At 42.7% G+C, this 27,293-nt stretch overlaps 1 protein-coding gene across 5 annotated transcripts in view; it reads left to right on the top strand.

Annotated features, from left to right (window-relative positions):
- The window catches only part of BBS9 (Bardet-Biedl syndrome 9), a 580,121-nt gene that overhangs the window by 321,269 nt on the left and 231,559 nt on the right, over positions 1–27,293 (top strand). For all 5 annotated transcript variants that reach the window (XM_073630475.1, XM_073630476.1, XM_073630474.1 and 2 more), the window contains one exon: positions 6,510–6,662. In XM_073630475.1, the coding sequence (XP_073486576.1) occupies positions 6,510–6,662 (153 nt within the window). The remainder of the gene's footprint in view (positions 1–6,509; positions 6,663–27,293) is intronic.

Consider the following 27,293-nt stretch of genomic DNA (forward strand, 5'->3'; position numbering starts at 1 on the left):
CTACCCTCAGGTTTGTCCCAGGCTTTTGAATAGATATTTAAAAAAGATATCTTCCAGGATACTGTATTCCAGTAAACCACCTATTACATGTGAAAGCACCTGAGCTTGGTGATTTTCTACCTAAACACTGTCCTGCCCTGTATACCAGTACTTAGGACATAGTAGGGGCAGGATATACTAAGGGGGGGTGGGGGGGGGTATCTGGGTTTTTTCTTTTTTTTCTTTTTACACAGGTTTACGTTAACAGTATTAAAATTTCTGTCTTGCACATTTTGGCCATAATAGAGAAGTTTAACCACATCCCACCCGGTCCATGACGGCCGGGGGGGTGGCTCTCCCATTCTAGCTGGATGTCATATGACGTCCTCTAGAACGAGCCACTCATGCACGCCCCTGGGCGCACGCAGCGTGGCTATCGGTAGTGCGGTGTGTCACTCTGACACACCGCATGTCCGATCACGGTAAAGAGCCTATGATGTAGGCTCTTTGACATGTGATCAGCTGTATCCAATCACAGCTTAATTAGTAAGTGCCGGTTGTTGGCATTCCTCTATTCACGCTGACAGGGCGTGAGTACAGGAGAGCTGATAAGCAACTCTCCTGATAATCAGTGCAGCCCCATCAGCGATGACCATCAATGCCCATCAGTGATGCCCAACAGTGCCCATCAGTGATACCAGTCAGTACCCATCAGTGATGCCTTTCAGTGCCCATCAGTGATGCCTGTCTGTGCCTCCTCATCAGTGCTGCCTATCAGTGCCCATCATTGCTGCCAAACAATGCTCATAAAGGCTGCCCATCAGTGCCACCTATCAGTGCCCATGAGTGCTACATGTTAGTGCCTCCTCATCAGTGCTGCCTTATCAGTTCCCATCAGTGCAGCCTCATCAGTGCACATCAGTGGAGAAAACGCAGTACTCATTTACAAAATTTTATAACAAAAAAAAAAAGTTGTTGGTCTTATTTAATTTGTTTAGTAAAAAACAAACAAAAAAAAAAAGTGGTGATTAAATACCACCAAAAGAAAGCTGTATCTGTCTCAAAAAAATTGGCAAAATTTTGTTTGGGTACAGCATAGCATGACCGCGTAATTGTCACTCAAAATGCGACAGTGCTAAAAGCTGAAAAGTGGAAGGAGTGAAAGTGCCCTGTAATGAAGTGGTTAAAGCCTAAGTTTAGCTACAAATAAAAACTAAAAAATCAGCACAGGGAACATAAATTACACTTCGTATGATGTGCCCCTTGAGTTTATTCTTCTCTGTTCAGTATAAATCTTTCTCTATCCCACCAACACCCCCCCCCACCCCCTTAGGCTTTAATAAAAAGACAGTAATTTATTACTGTCCTATATATAGTTTTTCCTTTTTTTCCTTAACATTATGCATATAAACAAAGGGCTAATTTTATTATAATTTATTTTAAATTGTACCTGTGTGTAGGATATTACAGTACATATGCATCATGATCATTTGGCTAAACCTTTACAATTTATATAAATAGGTAGGTCTATATAAAATATACAGTAAGTAAAATCACTATGTTGGTGTTATAAAAATTTGGCTTCATCAATTATTTTTCTTGGAATAGATTTTCTTTTTTTTCTGGTGGTAAAATACACATAGTAGGTGCATATTGCTTACAACATTGCTTCTTTTCACAGTATACGTATGGCGCAAAATAAAACATAAAAATAAAACATTTTTTGATACCAAAAACATATTACAATCCAACAACTTGAAATGAACGTACAATATTAACATATGGTTTTTTAAAAGTGCCACAAGTTTAGTGTACAAGACACAAAATGTGATAACAATGTGCTGAGGTGTAACTAAGTGCAACTAAGTGTAAAGTGTCATTCATTAAAAAAGCTCACTATTGCATATTGTCCACATATAAACTCCAGAAAGGTGCTGGTGAACACAGAACTTAAAACCAGGGGTGTCCAAACTGCGGCCCATGGGCCAGATGTGGCCCAAGAAGCCTATGAATGTGGCATACCACAAAATCGTAAACATGCGTAAAAATGTTGATTTAAGAAAAAAAAAACATTTTTGTCGAAAATGCATTTACGCTTTTGCCCTGTACACACGATAGGATTTTTCGACAACAAAATCTATGTTTTTTTTCCGATGGATGTTGGCTCAAACTTGTCTTGCATTTACACGGTCACACAAATCTTGTCGGAAATTCCGATCGCCAAGAACGCAGTGACGTACAACACGTACGACGAGCCGAGCAAAATTAAGTTCAATAGCCAGTGTGGCGCTTCTGCTTGATTCCAAGCATGCGTGGAATTTTGTGCAGCGGAGTTGTGTACACATAATGGGAATTTCCAACAACGGATTTTGTTGTCAGAAAATTTGAGATCCAGATCTCAAATTTTGTATGAAGGAAATTCAGATGGAAAATGTCCGATGGAGCCTACACATGGTTGGAATTTCCGACAACAGGCTCCCATCGAACATTTTCCGTCGGAAAATTTGACTGTGTATACGGGGCATTAGTGTACACATGCAGCCAAAAAAAAATTTGACAGTGTCTCTTTATTGGACTTTTATATGTTTTATCTTCCCCCACAAAAAAATATTGCAATCTTCATAATCACACCTTATTCATGTCATCATTTTTCGGCTGCACCTATATTTATGAGCAATTATTGCAGCATGATGCACACGAAGGGCAAAATTAGAGCCAACATATCTAATTAGCACCTTGAGTATTCATTGAGAATTCCTACTACATCCATCAAACTAAATATTGATGCATTCATTTATTAAAAACAGCGTCAAATATCGCACTAGTTTTATGTTGCCCTCTTTTACTTTTATAATAAAAATATTACACAAAAAAATGAAGTTTTATTACTCAGATAGGTACATGAGGCCATACAGACACTCCATCTTCACTCAATCTCCCCCCCCCCCCCCCCGCTGCAGCTGTAACGCAGACAGCACAGCAGCTGGGGAATTTGGTAGCTAGGTGGGAGATTCCTATAGTTCATCCTTTACCAAACAACTGCCTTTGCAGGTAAAAGGGGCACCTGTAGTTAAAAACAAACTGTGCAGCTTTGACTACAGTTGAATAATGCCCTTGCTATAGCTGTAGGCCATCTGTGTACCTCTTGAAGCCTGGCTGAAAAATGCCTAGATATGGCCTCACCCCATCCTTCCTTGTTAGGACAATGCTAAGACACTGTCAGCTGTAACTGCTCACCCCCTCCATTACAGAGGTGGGCTCTCAAACCCCCACACATGTGTTTTCATTATCTTCTCCTTCGCAGCATCGCTGAGCTTAGAATCACTGTAATCGGGAGAACAAATGCAAGGGGCCTTGAATCAGAGAAGGAGCTCACTCCTGTGATGGAGGGGGTGAGCAGTAACAGCTGGGAGTGTCTTGGTAACATCCCCGCAACAAGGCAGGACATAGAGATGACATCTTCGGGAGTTTTTCAGACCAGGCTTCGGGAGATATGTAAATGGCCGACACCTATAGCGAGGGCATTCTTCAACTGTGGTCAAAGTTTACTTCTATCTACAAGCCCCCCCCCCTCCTTACCTGCATAGGTTGTTTCTAAGCTTTTGGAGAACAGACCAAAACCCAACTTTTGAGTTTTTGTTTTGATATTTAAGGATATTTTAAGAATTCATTAATTCACAGTACAAGCAGCTAGAGAGGTTAGAATAAGAGGGAAGGATATGTAAATACTTACGTTTCTCATAGCCTAGTTACCGGTGCACTGTAAAAGCAGACTGTACCTTACATTTTTGGGTTGCAATGTATGTGATCACATGTAAATACATAATTTTGCAAAGCTCACAATAGAGGTTTCAATCCGACCATGCAATCTCTGTACAATCAACCTTAGATCCACCAAAACTATGTAATATGAAGACCTGCCTAAACCATCCAATCAATTTGTATTCATTTGAGCAAGTTATTGCACTACATTCAGTATTTGTTGGTAGAGCTAAAGGAGATTGTACAATCCAATTGTAAGGTGTGTGGTGAGTTTAAGAAGGCACAGTATTGAGGGCTTTTTAGTTCCCTTTGGCCCACTCCTCCATGATCCTACTTGTTACTTACAGTGTCTTTTTACTTATTTGCCATATATGTCTTGTCTGTCTCATGCAAAAAAGGAGTAACAACTTTCAGGAAAAGATGTTCAAAACTAATGTGCTTCACATCCTTTCTGTGGAGGGCTTTTTAGTTTCCTTTGACTTATTTTTACAGTGCCTTGAAAACGTATTCATACTCCTTGAAAATTTCCACATTTTGTCATGTTACAACCAAAAGCGTAAATGTATTTTATTGGGAGTTTATGTGATAGACCAACACAAAGTGGCACATAATTGTGAAGTGGAAAGAAAATCATAAATGTTTTTCAACATTTTTTACAAATAAATATGTGAAAAGTGTGGCGTGTATTTGTATTCAGCCCTCCTGAATCAATACTTTGTAGAACCACATTTTGCTGCAATTACAGCTGCAAGTCTTTTTGGGGATGTCTCTACCAGCTTTGCACATCTAGAGAGTGAGAAAAATGAGATAAGCAAATTAATGTGATCTAATAAGCAAATATTCCTGTGAATTAAATTGACAAATAAATTAAAAGAAATGAAATATTTCCTTATTTATTTTCATTTTTATGTTTTCATTTAATGTATTTGTCAATTTAATTCACAGGAATATTTGCTTATTAGATCACATTAATTTGCTTATCTCATTTTTTAGCTCAACTTCCCTTTTTGTTTCTTACTTGTTTGGTGTGTATTATGCCCCGTACACACGGTCGGACATTGATCGGACATTCCGACAACAAAATCCTAGGATTTTTTCCGACGGATGTTGGCTCAAACTTGTCTTGCATACACACGGTCACAGAAAGTTGTCTGAAAATTTGATCGTTCTGAACGCGGTGACGTAAAACACGTACGTTGGGACTATAAACGGGGCAGTAGCCAATAGCTTTCATCTCTTTATTTATTCTGAGCATGCGTGGCACTTTGTGCGTCAGATTTGTGTACACACGATGAGGAAATTCCGACAACGGATTTTGTTGTCGGAAATTTTTATCCGATGGAAAATGTGTGATGGAGCCTACACACGGTCGGAATTTCCGACAACAAGGTCCTATCACACATTTTCCATCGGAAAATCCGACCGTGTGTACAGGGCATTACAGTTTTGAGTTGCAGCTTTTTTAGTTGTCTTATTAGCACAGTTTTTCCCTTAACACATCTAGAGAGTGGAATTTTTGCCCATTTTTCTTTGCAAAATAGCTCAAGCTCTGTCAGATTGGATGGAGAGCGTCTGTGAACAGCAATTTTCAAGTCTTGCTACAGATTCCCAATTGGGTTTAGGTCTGGACTTTGATCAAGCCATTCTAACACATGAATAAGCTTTGATCGAAACCATTCCATTGTAGCTCTGGCTGTATGTTCAGGGTCGCTGTCCTGCTGGAAGGTGAGCCTCCGCCCCAGTCTCAAGTCTTTTGCAGACTCTAACAGGTTTTCTTCTAAGATTGCCCTGTATTTGGCTCCATCCATCTTCCTATCCACTCTGACCAGCTTCCCTGTCCCTGCTGAAGAAAAGCATCCCCACAACATGATGCTGCCACCACCATGTTTCACGGTGGGGATGGTGTGTTCAGGGTGATGTGCAGTGTTCGTTTTCTACCACACATAGCGTTTTGCTTTTAGGCCAAAGAGTTCAAATGTGGTCTCATCTGACCTGAGCACCTTCTAACACATGTTTGCTGTCCCCCCCACATGGCTTCTCGCAAACTGCAAACGGGACATCTTGTGGCTTTCTTTCAACAATGGTTTTCTTTCTTGCCACTCTTCCATAAAGGCCAGATTTGTGGAGTGCACAACTAATAGTTGTCCTGTGGACAGATTCTCCCACCTGAGCTGTGGATTTCTGCAGCTCCTCCAGAGTTACCATGGGCTTCTTGGCTGCTTTTCTGATTAATGCTCTCCTTGCCTGGCCTGTCAGTTTAGGTGGACAGCCATGTCTTGGTAGGTTTGCAGTTGTGCCATACTCTTTTCATTTTCGGATGATGGATTGAACAGTGCCTCTGTGAGATGTTCAAAGGGATATTTTGGGATATTTTTTTATAACCTAACCCAGCTTTAAATTTCTCCACATCTTTATCCCTGACCTGTCTGGTGTGTTCCTCGGCCTTCATGATGCTGTTTGTTTGGAATCTTTGTTGATTTGACAACCATTTCCCTTTAAAAAGTTGCTTTCTCACTGCTCTGGAAGGCTGTAGAATGTTACTAGCTAGCAACGAAACAACAATTGGCTGGATCAGCCAGTGAGAGAGCAACTACATAGGGAACTACACTTAATGATGCTGTCGCTTGCAACACAAGTTTACTTGTCTGATAAGGCCTTACTAGAAGATGCAGGTAAGCTCTGAAGCTGACAAAGCTCCAAAAAAGAGCTGTATGTGACCATAGTATGCAACAAAATGTAATGATAGTTTCTGTTTCTTTAAATTCCAGCTGAGAATGAATACAGAGAAGTATGAAAATCTGTTATCAGAACGGGCAGTACAGTTCCGTGCTATCCAGAGACTCCTGTTAACCAGGTTCAAGGACAAGACACCTGCTCCACTTCAAAATCTGGATACCTTGCTGGATGGGACCTACAGGCAGGTAAGGCAGTATCATTTTTGCAGCACAGCTCAATGTAAAATTGAAAGAGGTTTGCTAGCTTGCATGTAAAACGCTCTATGGCAGAGGGGACAAAGCACAGCCTGTAACATTACTGTGGCTGTGCTTTGTGGCACAAGCAGATGGAAGGGGAGGGGAAGGCAACAACACTGGAACTGTTCTGATGTGGCTTCCACTGTATCTACAGCTCAGATGAGCTTAGAAACCTTAGTAAAGTCCACAAACATTTACACCTTTAACTGGAGTTTTAGAAATTAAAGGTAAAAAAAAAAAAAAAAAGAAAAACTGTAAATGCAATTGGGGTTGGGCTTTACCCTTTGTTAAAAAAATGTCTATATATATATATATATATATATATATATATATATATATATATATATATATATATATATATATATATGGTACCTGGTAATAATGATTAAAGACACTTTTATATGATTTATTTTCATTAAAGTAAACACTCCCTAAGTGAAACATGGCAGCTGCTATTGCTAAAATCCTTCTGAAAATGTTAGTTACCTAGCTGTTACGTTTTTCCTCTGGCTTAGGAACTTTCGGAATCACTAATGTGGAGAACAGCAAAGTCAGGGAAGAGTCAGAAGTCCTTATTTGCGTATTTTTTTGGGTCAGTGACTCAAAGTATTCATATAAGAAGGTCCGCATAACAGCCAAGCAACTAGTATGACAACAAATGGCAAAAGGTTTCCTTTAAAGTGTTACTAAAAGTGCAGTAAAGCATGCTTGTTAAACGCACTGTGGAACCTAAGGGGTTAATCCTCAGCTTTGTTTAAAAAGGCTGTTTGATCCACCCCTTCTTCCACCCCAATCTATCTGCTGATAGAACAGAGCCTTGGGGGCACTCTGCACATTCTCAGTTTGGTGTGTAGTGCTAGAGAGGTTTTTTTTTTTTTTTTGGGAGAGTACAAGTGATCTGCACATGGCCAATCAGAACTGTCTGGACAGGGTGTCAGGGGTCCTGCAGCCTCATAGGTCAATCAGAGGAGAATGAAAACTCCTCCAACAAACTTTAACCAGTGCTCGGCTGGACACTGATAGAAGTCACAAGACTGCTGATGAGAAAAGGTATTTAGCAGTTTAGATTTACTAGTGGATTGGGGCACTGTGGCGAGAGGGGCGTGACCGGATGAATGGGAGGGCGCGGCGCTGTGAGATGGAGCGAGTGAGTGAGTGAAAGCAGGGATGCCGTGCTGCTCTCCCCACCCCCCGCTTCACTCCTGTGTATAGCCTAGCGCTCGCCTGCTGGCATACCTGCCCTGAGTAAAAGGCAACGGTTGCTCCAGCCCTATCCCTGTCCTTTTCCCAGTCCCCCTTGTTGCTAGCAGGCGGTGTGGAGGGAAGACGCTCACCCTGCATACGAGGCGCTTGAGGAAGGTCGGGACCGTTCGGGTCTGTAGAGCGGGGAGGTGAGAGGCACTGGATTACCCGGCGGTTCATCACCTGGAGCTATACAGGCGGAGGGGTACAGTAAGTCCCTTAAAGCAGGTAATATCCTCCAATAAGGAAAACCGGAAACAAATGCAAGTGGTGTCCAGCATGTAGTTCATTTGTTACATTGCTCTTTATATAAAGGAAAAAAGACTGCTTGTGCTACGTTACTAGGAGGGGGAAAAGGAAAAAAACAAAAAAAAAACAAAAGGGGTCACACCACTAAGGTATCTAGCCCAGTAAGAGGCTTGTTGGATTGTGTGATGGTGGATACCTCAGGAGGAGAGTTTGGAGTAGAGTCTAGTAGTACTGGCTCACTAGTCTATCCTGGCCATCAAGGTGAAATTACCCCCCATACAAAATCTTGAGCTCTTGTTGCTCAGGAAGACAGGTTGTTGTATACACCCTTCCCACTGCTCCAACACACAGTTGTATGGACTATCGGCTACAGCAGCAGTAGGGGGAAGGGAACCTACATGTACCACAAATATTCTGCTGAATAAAGGGATTATCGGAATGGGACGACAGGTGGATACCAAGAGCTGCTCAGCATTAACAGGCTCAACAGGGTGCTCTGTTTATTAGGGGATAGAAACCCCTCGCTGTGATTTATGCTAATTGGGGGGAGGCACCTCTCATTGGAGTCGCTATTGGAACCATTTTTTTTTTTTTTTTGTTTTTTGTTTGTTTTTTTCTATAGAATAGGGCGCATATTGTATGTGTCCTCTCCTGATGCAATAGCAGTGCACACCAAGGATATAACATATAGATCCTCCACACTGTCCCCTCTCTGTCTCTATACTCCTCCTTTGTATAAATACAGTACGGGTACTGGGGTGTAAGGTTAAGAAATATATAATGCAGAACCTGCGCTCTGCCAAAGATAAAAACCTGCAAATCTCAGCAGCAGCGTCAGCAGCTGCGAAGTTAGAGCAATATGCTCATGCCTCGGCTGTGACCCCTCCAAAGAAGGGGACACAATCAAAAACACATCAGGGGGGGTCCTCGATAGGAAAAGCCAGGGGCAGCAGCAAGCTTTGCCCATAGGAGGCTCTCAGGCGGCCCAACTATCTAAAACCCATAATCCAAAAGGCCCGGGGTTGAATGATCAGAACATAAATGTTAATATGGAGACTAGCACTGACCCAACCCTACCCTCAGAAACAGAACCAACACTTAAGGACGTTTTTTTGGCAGTGGGGGAGTGTAACTCCTCACTTAGGGAACTCTGTGACCAGATGAGGGAAGTAAAAGCGGACCTGGTATTGGTCAGGCAAGACCTTAAGAAAACCACTGAGAGAACAACAGCCCTGGAAGAAAGAGTAGGCCTGTTGGAGGACGATCTACCCCCACTGATTAAGGAAATGAAACTATTGAAGGAGCAGTTATCCAGGCAAGCATCCAAGCTTGATGAAATGGAGAATAGGAGCCAAAGGGACAATGTGAGATTGGTGGGACTCCCCGAAAAAAGCGAGGGCCCTAACCCGCCTGAATTCATTGAAAAGTGGCTGGGGGAGTTATTTGGGAGAGAATCATTTTCAGCTTCTTTTTCAGTTATAAGGGCCCATAGGGTTCCCTTCAGAGCTCCTCCAGCAGGAGGATTTCCCAGACCTCTGCTCATAAGATGGAGGGATAGTTTGATTGGAAAATTTAACACAGAAATTCTACACACGGGTGGAAAACACCTGGGCTGGAACCAGGGATTCACATTTAGATACACATATAGACACAATGACAGGAAACTGACTCTTAAAATTATTTGGGTAAAAAACACGTGTTCAGAGCTCACGTTTATATTAAGTTAGTATTATTATGGTTTCTAGGTTTACACGTGTGATAAGCATAGTGCAAACACATTTAATAGTAATTAAATTAAGTCCTGACAGGAGGTTTTGTAGGGGTTATTTGCTGCCTCCTCACTGTATTTCTTTAAACAATGTGGGATGCAGGCTGAAATGGTGAAAGTTGGATCCTGGAATGTTAGAGGACTGGGGACTCCTCTCAAAAGGTTGGCAGTGCTCTCTGTGCTGGAGAACTATGGGGTAGACTTGGTCTGTCTGCAGGAAACCCATCTCACCAGGGATACAATACAATCTCTACAGATGCATAAGTTTCAACATCAATATCATGCGGTTCACTCTTCTTATAGTAGAGGGGTGAGTATCCTGGTGAGAACGGGAGTTAAATTTTCCTGCAGACAAACCAAGATTGATGAAAAGGGTCGATACATCTTTTTATCTTGCTCTATCAATAATGCTAAGTATGTACTGGCAAACATATATATTCCACCCCCTTTTAATTTAGATGTCATGCTTAAACTGAATGAATTCCTGATAGATAAAAAAGAAGTTCCTATCATAGTAATGGGAGACTTTAATGAGGTTTTAGACAGAAAGTTAGACCGTTTCCCGAGGGGAGCCCTTTTGGAGTATACAGTCAAGAGCCGTCTAAGTCAGTTTATGGATGAGGTGGGGCTGGTAGACCTATGGCGGATACGGAACCCAGGGGTGCTTCAATACTCATGCAGCTCAGCGTCACACTCGACCCTCTCGAGGATAGACATGGCCCTGGGGAATGATAGAACACTCCAGCTAGTAGGAAAAATTATGTATGGGCCAAGAGGGGTTTCAGACCATTCTCCCATGGTAGTTTCACTGAAGGTAGGGGAACATAGCCTCCGGAAGGAATGGAGAATAAGCCCGCATTGGTTTGAGGTAATCAGGAAGGAGAAGGGAATTCTATCTGCACTGAGGGAATTTGTAAGTTTCAACCAGGGAACAGCAACATCAGCTGTGCTCTGGGATGCTTGCAAAGCATTCCTTAGAGGGGTGTTGATACAGCAGATGGCCAAATATAATAAAGAAGAGAGGCGGGAGGTAGAGAATTTATGGAAGGATGTAATAGAGGCTGAAAACAACTTCATTAGAGACCCAACCCCTGAAAAGGAAAAGATCTGGCAAGAGAAACAAAGGGGGTATAAACAGACTACTCTACAGAAGGCTGAGACCAGACGGCTTCTCCAGTGCCAGGTATCTTTGGTCGAGGGTGAGAGAGTGGGAAGAGTGTTAGCACAGGTAGTGAAGTCTAATAAGGCTCCATCAACGGTCCTCGCTATTAGAGCGCAGAATGGAGAAATCCTTTCAAGCTCCCCAAAAATAGTGCAAACTTTTAGAGCCTATTATAAAAAGCTATACACTTCTCAGAAAAAAAATAATAAAGAAATGGCGATGGAGGACTTCTTGGGGAAGCTGTCAGTCCTGCTCTTATCGCAAGAGGAGCGGGATCTGTTGGAATCCCCAATAACAACTACAGAATTACATCAAGCGATTAAAAGCATGGCGTGCCTTAAGTCGCCTGGCCCCGATGGAATACCAATCGAGGCCTATAGGCATCTCGGGGAGGTGCTAATCCCTGAACTAATGAAGGCTCTGGTGGAAGCGAAGGAGGGGGGGCGTCTCCCTGTATCAATGCTAGAAGCAACCATCATAGTCCTGCAGAAAGAGGGGAAAGACCCCCTTGACGTGTCTGCCTATAGGCCAATCTCTCTAATCTGTACAGATGCTAAAATCTTGGCCAAGGTTTTGGCTGTCAGATTGAGCAGAGTCATACATAAACTAATACATGAGGACCAGGCGGGCTTTATGGCTAATAGATCTACAAGCCTAAATATTAGAAGAGCTTTCCTGAATCTACAGTCTCCTTTGGAAAACGAGAGCTCAAGAGCCCTGTTGACCCTAGATATCTCCAAAGCTTTTGATAGTGTGGAGTGGGATTACATGTGGTATGTGCTGGGAAAGTTTGGCTTTGGTCCATCCTTTATTGGATGGATAAAGATGCTTTATAATAATCCCAAGACAAGAGTCAAAATAAATAACGAATTTTCAGATTGGTTTGTGCTTGAGAGGGGGACAAGACAGGGGTGTCCATTGTCTCCTTTGCTTTTTGCTCTGGTAATGGAGCCCCTGGCTATGGCCATTAGAGGGAGCCACGAGATAAAAGGTTTTCAGAGGGGGCCGATTGAGGAAAGAATCGCCCTATATGCAGACGACATCCTGTTATTTTTAGACGATTATAAGAGATCAATGGTAGGCGCAATGAGAATAGTGGAGGAATTCGGTAAATTCTCCGGCCTGGAAATAAACTGGGAGAAATCCGAGCTCTTACCGTTTGACCCCCTAGGAGTACCAATTGCACCTGGACTTCCCCAGGTGGCAATTGTGGAAGCATTAAAGTACCTGGGAATTGTCCTAACTAAAGACCCTAACCAATATATTAGTAAGAATCTAGTACCTCTCCTGGCCAAATTTAAACAAAAAACAAGCATTTGGAGACGCCTCCCCTTATCAGTAGCAGGAAGATGTAGCCTGATAAAAATGATCTGGATGCCTCAATTGCTCTACATCATGCATAATTCCCCAGTATGGATTAATAAGAGTTGGTTTAGGAAAATAGAGACTCTATTTAGGGACTTGATATGGAAAGGTGGGCAAGCTAGGTTACGGTTGCAAGTCCTCCAGCTTCCTACTAAGGAGGGGGGGTTTGCTCTTCCCCATCCGGAGTGTTATTTCCTCGCATCACAACTACAGCACTTAACGGGCTGTGGAATCCCAGGGGGGGCACTCCGAATGGCAGGCTAATCTTGTTAAGCGCTCGGCATAATACGCTTATCGAGGCATTAGAGGCAGATATGTTTTACCATGAATTCCCGACAATTAGGTTGCTAATTAAGATTTGGAAATCTGTTAAGAAATTAATGGGGTATGAGGGATTTACAGATTACACCCCTATTTGGAACAGCCGGAATCTACAGGAAATTTTAAAAATTGGAAAGAGTAGGGGGTGGGAGGCTGGTGGTATTAAAAAGCTAAGACAGCTCTATTCAGGTAACACCCTTAAAAAATTTCCCGAGCTGATTAGGGAATTTAAGATCCCTCAGACCTCCTTGTTCCTTTACCGGCAGATAGAACATGCTCTCAGGGCTCAATTTGGTGATCAGCCCCCGAGATGGGTGGAAATGCCCTTTGCTCGTCAGTTATTACAAGTAGAACCCACTAGGGGACTAATAACTAAAATCTATGACCAACTAAGTAACTCAGAGAACAGACGGGAAATACTTCAGAAGGTAAGAGTTAAATGGGAAGAGGAACTAGGTGCAATTTCTGAGGAACAATGGAGGAGAATTTTAGAGATGGCACCTCAAGTGTCAGTAACCCCTTCGCAGAAGATTTCTCATCTGATGCTGCTTAATAGGGCCTATTATACTCCAAAACGGCTCTTTAGGTTCTGTCTAATGATAATTGCCCTAGGTGCCAGGAGTCTGGGGACCTCATCCATTTGCTCTGGAGATGTCCCAAGCTGCACCAATACTGGGAGGGAGTGGCTAGCAGTTTGGGTGATACTTATCATACGTCAGTAAAGAGGGAGGCGGTGGAATGCATTATGGGATATAGAAGGATGGAGGGGGAGAGGAGGGGTACTACTCTGGCAATCCTGAGAGGTTTATTTCAGGCTCGAAAAATGATAATGCTAAGGTGGCAATCAAAGGAGCCCCCGAAAGTGAATGATTGGATAGATACACTCGGTGCCTCCATTGGCAGGGAGAGATTGGAGTATATAAAAAGGGGGAATCTCCAGGAATTCGACAAAATATGGAAGCCATGGATGGATAAGGCTGCCTGCTTAAGGGAAAAGTTTGGAGTATAAGGGATTAGGTTAATAGCTAAGATATATATGCACTAGAGTAATACAGTACCGGTGAACTACACAAAGTAATTTAGGGTTATTGGTGTTTTGATCTAAGTAGGTAACAATAGTAAACATTAAATTCTGTGTTGGGGTTGGATTTTGTATAGAAGGGGTAGAGGGGTGGAGGGGTGTGGGAGTAGGGGAATGGGAAGGGGAGGGGGGGTTCTTCATAAATACGTAACAGTCCACTAGTGGTCTTAATAGGGGGCTATGGGTGAGGGGACCCCATTAGCCCAGCATCATATATGTGGTTCTCCTAGATTTCATTGATGGGTAGTGTTTTTTATACTTCTTTGCCACCTATTCTGCTTCACGCGGGGTCGTGAGTGTAGATGCCACCCAGGGTTTCCCCGGGTGGGAGAAATAAGATTTATACATCCTGGTTATTTAAGTAGCTGAGAACAAGCGGACTAAGAAATCCCTCAATAGGGTACCTAATAAAGCTGTCTATAATTGCTCGTTGTAAATTTGATAAAAGTAAGAGGGAAAAAGGAAAAAGAAAGGAAAAAAGGAGAAAAGAAAGAAAAAAAAAAATATATATATATATAAATAAATAAAGAAGACCACAATGATGTGAATCTAAGTTGGCGACAATAAATGAATATTACGCTGATTAGGCCAGTTGGTGGTGCTCACTGATGTGGTAAAAAAAAAAAAAAAAAAAGATTTACTAAAATAATTACATTTCCATGTTCTGTTTACTATGGGAGACCAGATATAGTAAAGGCAGGGTCCTGGGTTTGGTAACACTTATGTAGCGTTACCAGGTGCCAAGGTATCAGATTATTACTTTAATTTCTTCACCCCAAAGCAACTGCTAATTATTTTCTTTCGGGCTTACCGTTATCTTCTTTTCAGTGTCCAACCTAGGGGTACTCATCACTTGTTCAATTGAAACACTGACTCCAACACTTAGTCCTTTTTTTCTTCCCAAGATTTATTTAGTAACATCATACGCAATAGAAAGACAGAGGGTGAAAAAGGATTCAGGTACCTTGGACGTTGCGCTTAGAGTAGTAGCAGTCACCGGATAGGCCCCTCTCACTGACCTAGCAGCCGATGCAATGCTCGAACACGGTCTCTGCCACAGACCTTACGATTCTGGGTGAACAATTTGTGGATGATCTAAACGGTCTCTGCCACAGACCGTACAGTCTTGAAAGAACTGACTGTGGTATTAATCTAAGATGCATCTCCGACTGAGTTCCCAGGCTCTTCTCAAGATACCAGCCTTATGCTCGGTCCTCTCCCGAAGAGTCCTCCCCTGGTTACTACAGTCCCTTGCTTCTTCCCACAGGCCTGACAGCAAAGAGACCATCATGCCGACCCATAGGCCACCAAGACTCTGATCCTTCCTTTAGTAACTAGGCCTTAGGTCTGCCAAGCTCAAAACAGAACTTTAAGGATTCGTAGTCTCCCAGGCCAGGAGGGCCACAAGGTGGGGAGCGCCAACCCACCCCCCGAGCCTGGGGGGTGAGAAAGCGCGGACCAACCGATAGCGAAAAACCCACAAAGGATGGCGTCTGTGCCTTAAATACTCCTACCCAGAAATGTCCGATGTGTGAACCACTCCCACCGAAAAGCCTCTGAGCAATGAGTAGTCAATGTGTTTGACCAGACTGTATTTCCCGATCCTTCAATGATGACAGCACCACCCATGGTTAGATGGAAATCTGCACAGTCCAGCCAATCTGACACAGAAACCATTAAATTTAGGCAGTAATAAGTTGAACCAAAACTGTAGCTTCAACTGATTTAAATTTTTAAAAAAGATAGCGTCAGCTCATTAGGAGCAGGGAGTTACACTTAAAAAAAAATATGTTTTTCAAGCTCAGTGATTCATCAATTTATTTTGTTTGTCATTATATAAAGTATTCTAAGCGCTGAATATCAAATCCACGTTCAGATGGCAAATGATACCAGCAGATAACTGGTCGAAAAGAGGGATAGATTAGTTTTGGACAGTTTTAACCTATGCAGTTCATGTCCCTTTACCACTAACTGGCCAGTACATATAATTGCGATAATTTGCCTAAATTTTAAACTTTGAAAAATGTATACCTTTCCTGAGAATTACGCAGTTAAAATAAAGTCTGCTTGGGGAGGCTAGAGTTTCCACGCCAAAGGATACTAAGAAAAGGGCCACTGATGAAATAAAATTCAGATTTTTAGACTCAAAGGAAGATATGGATCCCATGTGATTTCCCTCTCTTCTGTGCAATGAATCACATCACTGTCACTCTTATGCTAACCACCTGTTTAATAAATGGAGAACGTGCAAGATTTATACACACCTGCCAGCACTCTTGTCATCCTAAATCAAAATGAACAATCAAGCAATGAAAGAATCCCCCAAGTGTATTGATTTATGTGATCCTCTGAAAACAATATCCAAAAAAGAATAGGCTTTCATTATTCTGGGGCAGGGGTTCAGTACTGAGAACAGTGTGATCATGAAATCTCTTTTTATTACAAACCTGATATCTCTGTAGTACTGCTCCTTGTTTAACTGTCCCTCCCCTAGTATCCCTTTCTCGGCCCTCTTTGAGCACATCAAAAGAATATTATTGTTAACGTACTTTTGGTATATCTGAGTAATCCCATTTGGTAAAACTGGATGCCAGCTATCTGACTGTTTTGTTATAATGCTTCTATGCTATTTTTATTTCCTTTCATGTGTATTTTAATGATTTGGGAACCCCCTCCAGGTAATTTGGCACCTCTCTGCATTAACACAAAGGTCCCCCATGAATATCTCAGCCCCACGGAAAACAATTTCCAGGGTGCTACATCATTAATTTATTTTTCATTTACACTACCTAATAGATTGAAATCGAGCTGAATAGGTTTAAAATGATATATTCTGCCATCATACTCATAGAAGCTGTCATCTCAGTGATCAACAAATGGACATCAGGTGAATTACACGGTTGCAGGCCCTTTTTTTGACTATAGGTGTCTAACAGGTGCTCACATTGGAAAAGTATACAGGATTTTCCAAATCATCTAGGAGTGCTCCAGACCTTTAGTGAAGTTGTCTTTTTATAAATCCTCCCACTCCCTGAGTGCAGCCCACAAGGGATAATACTTACCTTACTCCCTGATGTTTCCTATGACATTGTCCCAGCTAGTTCCTCTTCATACTGTAATTTAATACCATTTTCCTATTCATTACTAGGGGATAAGCTCATACTCATGGTTACCTCTATTGGCCCCTCTGAATAAGACTTGCCTATAAGGGTAGCAGGGCATATGCACATTATTAAGAGGCTGAGACCATGTCTGAGGAAAGATTACTGGATCAGGGAGGAAATACGTATACATGTACTATGCACTCTAAAGAGAGCACAACGAAAGACAATATTGAGCTGGGTTTGTGTGGATGGGAATTGAAACAATGGTGCCAGATTTGTTGTGGAAAGGGGATGCATATTTTTTTTCATATTCTTTATTTTAGCGATAATGTGCACAAAAGAAATACACAAAGTTCGCATTACTACAACAGGTCTGGTCTCAAATGAACATGGGAGACTAGGGCATAATTCACCATAATCAGAGTGGTTCATAAAGGTATTAACAATCAGTAATTGGCAACAAACCAAGCTAGTAAATTTGCTAAGAACAAGATGACCCACTAGGATACATAAGTAAAAAGGTATGAGAGCCGGCTAGAACACAAGTCACAGGTGGGGAGAGGAATCTGACTTCCCACCAAAGGGTTTTATGTTTTCAAAGAGACATAAGAGAGATTAAAAGAGTAGAAAGAGTGAGAAATGGGGTGAAGTAGGTGGTTAATTTAAAAAAAGGTGAGGGGTAGTATTTGGCGGGTGGGCATAAAATGGTCCCCACCACATCTCTGTTTGCCCAAGATAGAGGCAACGAGCTCTAGGTATCACTCAGAAAAACTAAACAGAGTCCAGTAAAATCACATCTTGTGGAAGCATGCCACTTGCTTCCTCAAGTATGAAGTAGGGTTCTCCATGCGCATAATTTCATTTGTCGATTTCATTCACTGTGACACCCTGAGAGGAGACAGAGATTGTCATTGTGCCAGTATACCTGCCCTGGCTGCATTAAGGAGGTGCCTCATCAATGAGTGGCAGTACTTTTGCTTATATAGCGGGCTAAGGTGGAGGAGGCATGCAGCCAGGTCCTGTTAAAGGGACAGACCAGTTAGGTCATGAATTAAGGCACATCTCTCCAGAAAGGGCAGATTCTCAGACGCAACCAAAAGATTTGTGATATCATACCCCAATCTGTGCCACATCTCCAACAGGCGGGACTGATGTCTGGGAATATGTGAAATATTCTCCCTGGGGCCTATACCGCTGGGTGAGTAGCTTATAGCCTGATTGCTGGAACCTTGAAGAGATGGAAAACAAATGTAGGGCTAAATCCTTCTCCCATTCAGCAAAGAAAGGGGGGGACATAATTTTTCAAAGGGGAGATTAGCTTGGCATAATTTTATTCAAAATATGCGGCTGAATAAAAACAGTCCAGTTCAATCATGTTTAAGAAAATACTGAAAAAAAGGCTTTCAAGGTCACTATCATTCCGCTGAGCAACGAGGAGCCAAATTCTTACACAGTGTCATCCATGCTGCTAATGCCAGAAGGAGAGGGGGGAGAGAATGGGGCAACAATCAACGAGAGGAAGGAGAGAAACTTCAGCCCCTACGAGAGGAAGGAGAGAAACTTTGGCCCCTGTGAGTCTGTGACGTCAGACCAGCTGAGACACAGACCCAGGAGAGACAGGAGCTCTGCGTTACAGGAAAAGCTCAGCTGTTACACTCACACACACACACACCTTGATCAGCAGTGCAGTCCAGTGCTGTGTGCATGTGTGAGTGTAACAGCTGAGCCGTTCCTGCAATGCCGAGCCCCTGTCTCTCCTGGGTCTGTGTCTCAGCTGATCTGACGTCACAAACTCACAGGGGCTGAAGTTTCTCTCCTTCCTCTCGTTGATTGTCAGTGCGGTAAGCATTCGCCCACAGCAGGGTTATCATCGGTACAACAGTGTAATTGTTCCATCGTGACTGCACCGCTACACAGCAGGGGTTCAGACTGCAGTCCTTGCCTCCACACACCCCCATTCTCTCCCCCTTCTCCTTCTGGCATTAGCAGCATGGATGACACTGTGTAAGAACTTGGCTCCTCGTTGCTCAGCGGAATGATAGTGACCTTGTAAGCCTTTTTTTCAATATTTTCTTAAACATGATTGAACTGGACTGTTTTTATTCAGCCGAATATTTTGAATAAAATTATTCGTTATCCAAAGATATTTTATTAATTGTGGACTGCATTTACAACCCATTGAGCGCTGGATCTCTGTTGTACATAGTTAGATCCGTATCCACCAGTTATGGTTGTTTCCAGCAGCACTGGGTTTGACACCTCTCTCCATTGAATTTCATTCCCCTGGCTGTGATTGTTACACATGATTCGATTGTTGAGCGCTGGTGTTTTTGTGCTTTTTAGCTTGGCATAGTCAATGGAGAGGCCATGTCTGAGAGTTGTGGTTGAGACACAATCATGTTCAAAAGAGGTGGGTGGTGAGATTGAGGCTGGCTGTAGCTGCAGGAGAGTAAATACTGTCTAATATGATAGGCATGGACTGGATGGTTGGGATAGATTTCTAACTTCCGTTTTCCTGAAAGTTTTGCAGCCTGAATTTGTTACCCGTTATTAATTAGCAAAATCTGGTGTAAATAAGAGAATCAGACAATCCAGCTTCAAGTTGGTTATAAAAGAGAAGTCTTGAGGGTGATTTTTAAAGTGGCACCCAAAATAGGGTGATCTCATACTGAGGTTGGACAAGACTTTTTTGGCCAGGGGGCCTTTATGAAGGACCTGCGACCTCTTTTGTAGAATCTACACAGGGGGTCATCTTAAAGGGCCAGTGTAAAGGACATTAACATTATAGACATCGGGTAGACAGTGCCGCAACCAGAAACCATAAATCAAACACAGTCCGGGATGGAAGCCACTTGTATATCCAGAATGTGAAGAAAAAAAAAAGAGGTTGTAAAGGGGAGGGCTGTGGCAAGGTTGTGGCAACTTCAGGCACTCCTGTGCTATCCAAGGGCCCAGGAACACAATAAAGGGTGAAAAGGTCTGAGGTGCAAGAGGTGACACACTGGACACCCCAAATGCTAAACCATAAGTGAAAAGAAGGATCAATGTGAAAGTCAACAGTGAATGGCACCAAAGGAAGCTGATAGCAGGCATCACTGCTATATCAGGTGGATGAAGTCCTCTGGCCATGAGAGCAAGTGGTGGGTCCAAAATTGACATCCGTCCCACCAAATGATGTGAAGAATGAGCCCTAAACATCCACCTAGAGTGATTATTAGTGAACTGGGCAGTGAACCCTCCTGTCAGCAAGGTCCTTCAAATTATTAGGGGATGCATAATTTTAATTCAAGCAAGGGAGAAAACACAAGTGCCTTCTAAGTGCAGCATGAAGGAAGTTTAAAATAAACTTAAGATAAATAAATAGTAGAGTAAATAGATAAATAGTGTTACTCACAAGAGTTAAAATAACACAGGTATGAAGCACTGTTGCTAAGGTCCTTGACATCACAGTCCTGGGGGTGATCCGTGTAATAGGGGACCATCGGTGGACTCCGATGCTTCCTGGATTAGTGGAACGCACTGTTGGGCCTCCCTGACGTCACTTCCAGGATGTGATGTATGGATACTGGCGACACGTTTGCGGAGCATGCGCTCCTTCGTCAGGCCTTCTTCACTGACACGTTCCATTCATCGGCTGTAACTGTGATGTCAAGGACCTTAGCAACAGTGCTACATGCCTGTGTTATTTTAACTCTTGTGAGTAACACTTGTTTTTATCTACATTCCAACTCCCTTCATGCTGCACTTAGAAGGCGCTTGTGTTTTCTCCCTTGCTTGTCTTTCAGAGTTGCTTCTTGTTCTTGCAATGAGCTGCCTCTGCAGTGAGCATCCTATATCTCAATGGACTTGGATATATATTTCATATGGACTGCCCTTTTTCTTACTGTGATCTCCAGGCTCACACTTAGCACCTGCATTTTGTGCCAATCATTGTTTATCCTCTCCCAATAATTTTAATTTAACCCTGTCCTGCCACAAGATGACCACTAAAGCCATCAGGGAGTCCTTATGACATGAAACTTTCATCTTTTTGTTGAAAATATCTTATATTCGCAGGCATAATTTTGTGGCAGAATTCAGGAAAATTAAAAAAACTTTGACAACCAACAACTGTCAGCATTTATAAACAGGTCTCACCCACTGAAAGGTATTCTAAACTTATCACAACAGTGAATATCTATACGTTAACAGCATCAAGGTGAATCTATTGTATATTACTTTGAAAAGGCTTTCAAAGGAATTATCTCTCATCCTTATAAAGACAGAAAGTTTTGTTTTAGAAAACAAAACTGAAGTGTGTTTAAGCTTAATTTTGTCCACTATAATTAATTCTTATGTACCAGTTATTGTAAATACACTTTAGAAGGAGACCGATAGATCAGTTCCTATTGTGCTGCCTACACTTGACACTGACCTATTTTTCTTAGAAAAGAAATAGGAGATAGGACTTAGGACTATTCTGTGACCACTGCTTACAAAACCATTGATTGTTACTTTTTCTGTGCTTTACTAGAAAGATATAGAGTAATTATTTCAACTGGAATGACCGGAATTAAATTTCTGCCAATCTACACATCTTCAGGATGTTAGAATAAAAGAGTATGTCATTTTGGCTATCGGTTTCAAAGATTTCTTGTCTAGACTGTGCCTACTTTGAAGAGAAAAAAATTACAAACAAATTGATTAAAGGATCGGTTAACAAAAAACTGATTTTTTTGTATTTTTTTAAAACAAATTATGTATGTCACTTTTGCTTAACAGACTGTGAAGAGAGTGAAGAATAGAATTAAAGCAGAACGAAAGGGGAAAAGCTTTTAATCATAACTATTGTGTAGAAAAAAGTTACCTTTAAAGTTTAAAGGACAGTTTCACATTTTGGAACATGTTAAATGTTCCACCCATATTTAGGGTGGAACATGTAACATGTTCCTACAACTGCAGCCTCTCCCCCCCCCCCAGTGAAAGAGGGTGGGCAACTTCCCCAGGCACCCACTGTCGCTGCTTAAAAATGAGGTGGCCTTGCGGGGCTCCACCCGTTCAGACACGTCATTCATGCACAGTCCTCTATGAATGGGATAGCCTTTGCCGGTGTCTGTAGATTCAATGAATTACCATGGCGCTGTTGAGTACTCTGTTAGTTCATTGCCTTTCCCTGTCAGTGAGTATCTGCCTGCCCATACGAGGTACGAGCAGACAGATACACTGAGAAGTTTGCAGGAGTCTTGCATGGCACCCTGTGATCTGCTGATCGCAGGTGCAATACTTTCCAGGCTCCAAGTAAAAGAAATAAAAAAATGCACATTTTTTTTACCTGCAAAAAGATGTGCATTTATTTATTTTTTTAACCACCTCCCACCCGGCCACTGCAGATAAACTGCCGGGTGGTCCTTTCCCGTTCTGAGTGTATGTTCAGGAACGTCCCTCAGAACGAGTGCTCACAGAATCCAGCTGAGCAGAGATCGAGATATGGGTGCTGTGATTGGCCCTCCCGATCACGTGGCGGCTGTGTCCAATCACAGCCATCACAATGTAAACAGAGACACGTGTCTCTGTGATAGTTAGTTCTCCCCACCAAGCTCAGTGAGAGCTCAGTGTGTGTGTGTGTGTGTGTGTGTGTGTGTGTATCTGCAGATCTGTGACAGCTCTCTGTGTGAGGATGATTTTACACAGAGAGCTGTTACAGATCACCCCACAAATAGTACACCAAGCACCACTGATACCCCTGTCCCTATACATATGTCAGTGTCCCCATAAAACATCTGTCTGTCCCCCATCACTGCTAACACCAAATAAACACTGATCTGGGTTATTTTTACCAAAGAAATGTAGAAGCATCATTTTTGGTCAAAATTTATCAAGAGAAATTACTTATTTGCAAAAATGCATTTTTTTTGGAAAATTTTCGGTATTTTTTTATTTGTAGTGTAAAAAATAAAAACCCCAGTGGTGATTGCATACCACCAAAAGAAAGCTCTATTTGTGTGAAAAAAAAAATATAAAAAGTCATTGGGGTACAGTGTTACATGACCGTGCAATTCTCATTCAAAGTTTGACAGCGCTGAAAGCTGAAAATTGGTCTTTGAAGGAGGGGGGTGAAAGTGCCCAGTATTGAAGTGGTTAAAAAGGTGAACTTATCCTTTAATGAAGTTTATGCCACATCCAGGATTGCTGCCCATTTACAGTTTTATAAATGGCTGGATTGCAAAGCTCATGCTATACTTCCAGCCTGCTGCATACATAAGAGCTACAACTTTCATACACAGAAGCTGTATGTCGTTTATCTGTCCCCTTCTACCCTTGCCTATTTGCACAATGCCTTGTATTTTGTGAATGGTTGACAGAATACAAGCTGTAGGAAAGGGGTACCTTTTAAGGCCTCATGCACACTGGACGTTAAAATAACGTTATAAAAACGTCAGTAGCTTTGCAGTGAGTTTTTCAAAGTTTTTTAGCGTTTTATAAGCGTTTTTCTGTGTTAGCGTTTTTTTTTTTTTTTTTAAGAACATTTTTTTAAATTTTTTATTTTTTTTCAATGGATCAAAAACGTTAAACGCTGGTGAGCGACGTTTTTGAGCGTTTATCAGTGTTAGAGCATTTTTACAGCTGAAAAACGCCACTGCCCAAAACTGCTGATAACAGTCTATGTGTGCATGGACACATAGGATAACATGATGGAGAGCTTAATGACTGTAGAAAAAAACGTCTACAGCCATAAACAGCTGCTGTAAAAATGTCAAAAAACGTCCATGAGGCCTTATATGTAAGTGATGACTGAAAGTTTTTAGCTTGGCGTTCTGCTTTAAAGGCTCTTTATTGCAGAAGGGACATGCAGTGTCCCTTCTGCAATAAAATACACCTACCTGCCTGCTCACTACATATCCCAGCATGTAAGCTGTGCTGCTCATGCCCTGCAAGTCATAGGGACTGTTGAAGCAAAGTTAAATTTAGTCTGCTTTAAGGCTGTCTATACAGGACAATACGACTTCCTGTAATTCCACTGCTGTTGTCCCTCATGGATCATCCTGGTGCATCTCTGCTCACTTGTGCAGCCATTTCACTTAGTGTTCTGTTTCCCAAGCAATATGCCTGCACCTTGGGCTCCTCCTCCTGACTTCCTATTGGACATTGTCCTGAATCCTGGCAAAGCAGTTGCAGCCCAGACTCTTGCCTTCCTGTTTCCAGACAACGCCTCCCTTCTCACGTTCTATTGGTTCTGCACTCTGTCGGCTACTGATTTAAATCTCAGTAGCCTTATGTCTGAGGCTTGTGCCCCACTACCCATTCACCTGTACCTGTATCGTGATCTGACTTCAGCTTGAACTGACCAATGGACCGACTTCATGCCTATATACTGATCATGTCTTTTGCCTGATCCCACATCCCTGCATGTCACAATTACTACACACCTCCTATGGTACTAATATTTATTATCCTATGTGGACACCTGGTTCTCCCATGTGCCGCAGCTACCTTTTTCGTTTGACCCCAGCTTAGCCTTTTGTGCTACCTTGCCAAAGTACATCATACATTGTGTAATAATTAACGGTACAACCAAGTGCTGCTAAGCCGGCTTGTCTTAAAAGTGTTTGTAAAGGCTGAAGGTTTTTAACCTTCATGCATTCTATGTGTAACCTTCCCTTCATAACCTTCCCTGTGTAGCAGCCATTCCAGCCCCCCCCCCCCAAATACCTGAGCCCGATCTTCCTCCAACTATGTGCACAAGAGCCTCGGCTTTCCTTGTACTCTTCCTCCTCATCGACTGAGACAGTCACAACCAGTGAGCCAATGAGGAGAGAGATGGGGTGGGGCCGAGCCGTGGCTCTGTATATAAATAGACATGCAGAGCCATGGCTCGGGAACAAGCCTGCTCAAGTGCCCCCATTACAGGCTGTTTGGGGGCACATAGCAGGAGGGAGGGGCCAGGAGCACCAGCAGGGGACCCAAGAAGGGGAAGATCAGGGCTGCTTTGTGCAAAACCACTGCACAGAGCAGGTAAGTATGACATGTTTGTTATTTAACCACTTCAATGCCAGGCACTTAGACACCTTCCCGCCCAGGCCAATTTTCAGCTTTCAGCGCTGTCGCAATTTGAATGACAATTGCGCGGTCATGCTACACTGTACCCAAACAAATTTTTTATTATTTTGTTCCCACAAATAGAGCTTTCTTTTGGTGGTATTTGATCACCTCTGCATTTTTTATTTTTTGCGCAACAAATAGAAAATAAGGAAAATTTTGAAAAAAAACACGTTTTTCTTTGTTTCTGTTAAAACTTTTTGTAAATAAGTACATTTTCTTCTTCAATGACAGCACTGATATGGCTGCACTGTCGGGCACTGATACAGCGGCACTGATGGGCACCAATGAGGTGGCACCGATGAGGTGGCACTGATGGGCACCGAAAGACGGCACTGTTGGGCACTGATAGGTGGCACTGGTATGCGGCACTGATGGGCACTCATAGGTGGCACCGATGGGCACTTGTAGGTGGCATTGATTGGTACTTATGGGTGGCACTAATGGGTACTTATGGGTGGCACTAATAGGTGGCACAGATGGACACTGATGGACACTGACAGGTGGCACCGATGGGCACTGACAGGTGGCACCGATGGGCACTGACAGGTGGCACTGATGACACTGATTGGTGGCATTGATTACACTGATTGGTGGCATTGCTGGGCAGAACTGAAATATAATGGTGCCAATCAGTGCCCATTTGTGGGCACTGATTGGCACAGATTTGGCACATTGGGCACATGTGGATGGTCATGGGGTAAATACCTGGTCATCCACATGTTGCCCCCTTCCCTGGTTGTCCTAGTGGTGTCCCTGGTGGTCCAGTGTGGTCATCTGAGGGGGGGCTGCGCTGATAAACAATCAGCGCAGACCCCCCCTGTCAAGAGAACCGCCGATCAACGGCTCTTCCTATTGACATCGTGATCAGCCGTGATTGGACACGGTTGATCACGTGGTAAAGAGCCTCCGCCGGAAGATCTTTACCAAGATCTGTGTAGCGGTGTGTCAGGCTGACACACCGCTCCACCGATCGCCGCGATGCGCGCCCCCGCAGGCGCGTGGCGGCCTGTTATCCTGACTGGACGTCATATGACGCCCAGTCAGGATAACGGAACCACCGCCCGGCCGTCAATCTGCTATAGGCCGGGCGGGAAGTGGTTAAAAAAAAAAAATACTTTAATATCAACAATCCCCTCTGGATGATCAATGTACATTTAGTTTTTTTGGTATTTCTTATATTTTAACAATCTTTGTAGCAACCCCTGGGGAATAGTTTAAAGGGGTTGTAAAGTTAGAAGTTTTTTTTTTATCTTAATACATTCTAGGCATTAAGATAAAAAAGCCTTCTGTGTGCAGCAGCCCCCCTCGGCCCCCCTAAGACTTACCTAAGCCTTGTCCGGCAATGTCGACCAGTGTCTCGGCCGTCCGACATTCTCCCTCCTGATTGGCTAAGACACAGCAGCGGCGCCATTGGTTCCCCACTGCTGTCAATCAAAGTCAGTTAGCCAATCAGGAATAAGAGGGCGTGGGGGCCGGCCCGCGGCCCCGGGTCTAAATGGACACCGGGAGCTGCAGCTCGGCTCGGGTGCCCACATAGCAAGCTGCTTGCTGTGGGGGGCACTGAACAGGAGGCAGGGGCCAGGAGCACAAAAGAGGCACCTGAGAAGAGGCAGATCGGGGCTGCTCTGTGCAAAACCACTGCACAGGGCAGGTAGGTAATAAATGTTTGTTAATTGTATAGAAAAAAATACGAGACTTTACAATCATTTTAAGTTAAAGATTAGTAATTAAAAAGTCCCGTATATAAACATTTCTTCTTCATGTGCGTGATTTTGTTGTTAAGGAAGCATGTTAAACTGTACAGTAAAATTACCTATGTTCTTAGATTTTTTTTTTTTTTATTACATCTACTGAATGTTATTTTTGCTTACATTCATATCCAAAAAAGCAGTTTTTTCTAAGATAGATATGTTTGTATTTGCGCGCTATAGATAATAATGCCTGAGCTATAGCAACTTTGAATTACTTTTTACATTTATGTGTCTAAAGAAGTATAGAAAGTTATACTTGTACACTTTAAGAAACTGTTCTTTCAGAATCTTTCTGATAGTTTGAATAGAAGCTGGAAGAATGCTTACAATATGTGTGGGCCAAGAACTATGCCAACTGGCAGAAAGAAAATATGGGTATTCTTTATTTTGCTAAGTATTTGCTGACGGCTTGATTTAGATTATCTGCTGCCGCAAAAACCAAAAGTTACTATTTGTGT

This window comes from Aquarana catesbeiana, linkage group LG05 (genome assembly GCF_042186555.1).
Source record: "Aquarana catesbeiana isolate 2022-GZ linkage group LG05, ASM4218655v1, whole genome shotgun sequence".
NCBI lineage: Eukaryota > Metazoa > Chordata > Amphibia > Anura > Ranidae > Aquarana > Aquarana catesbeiana.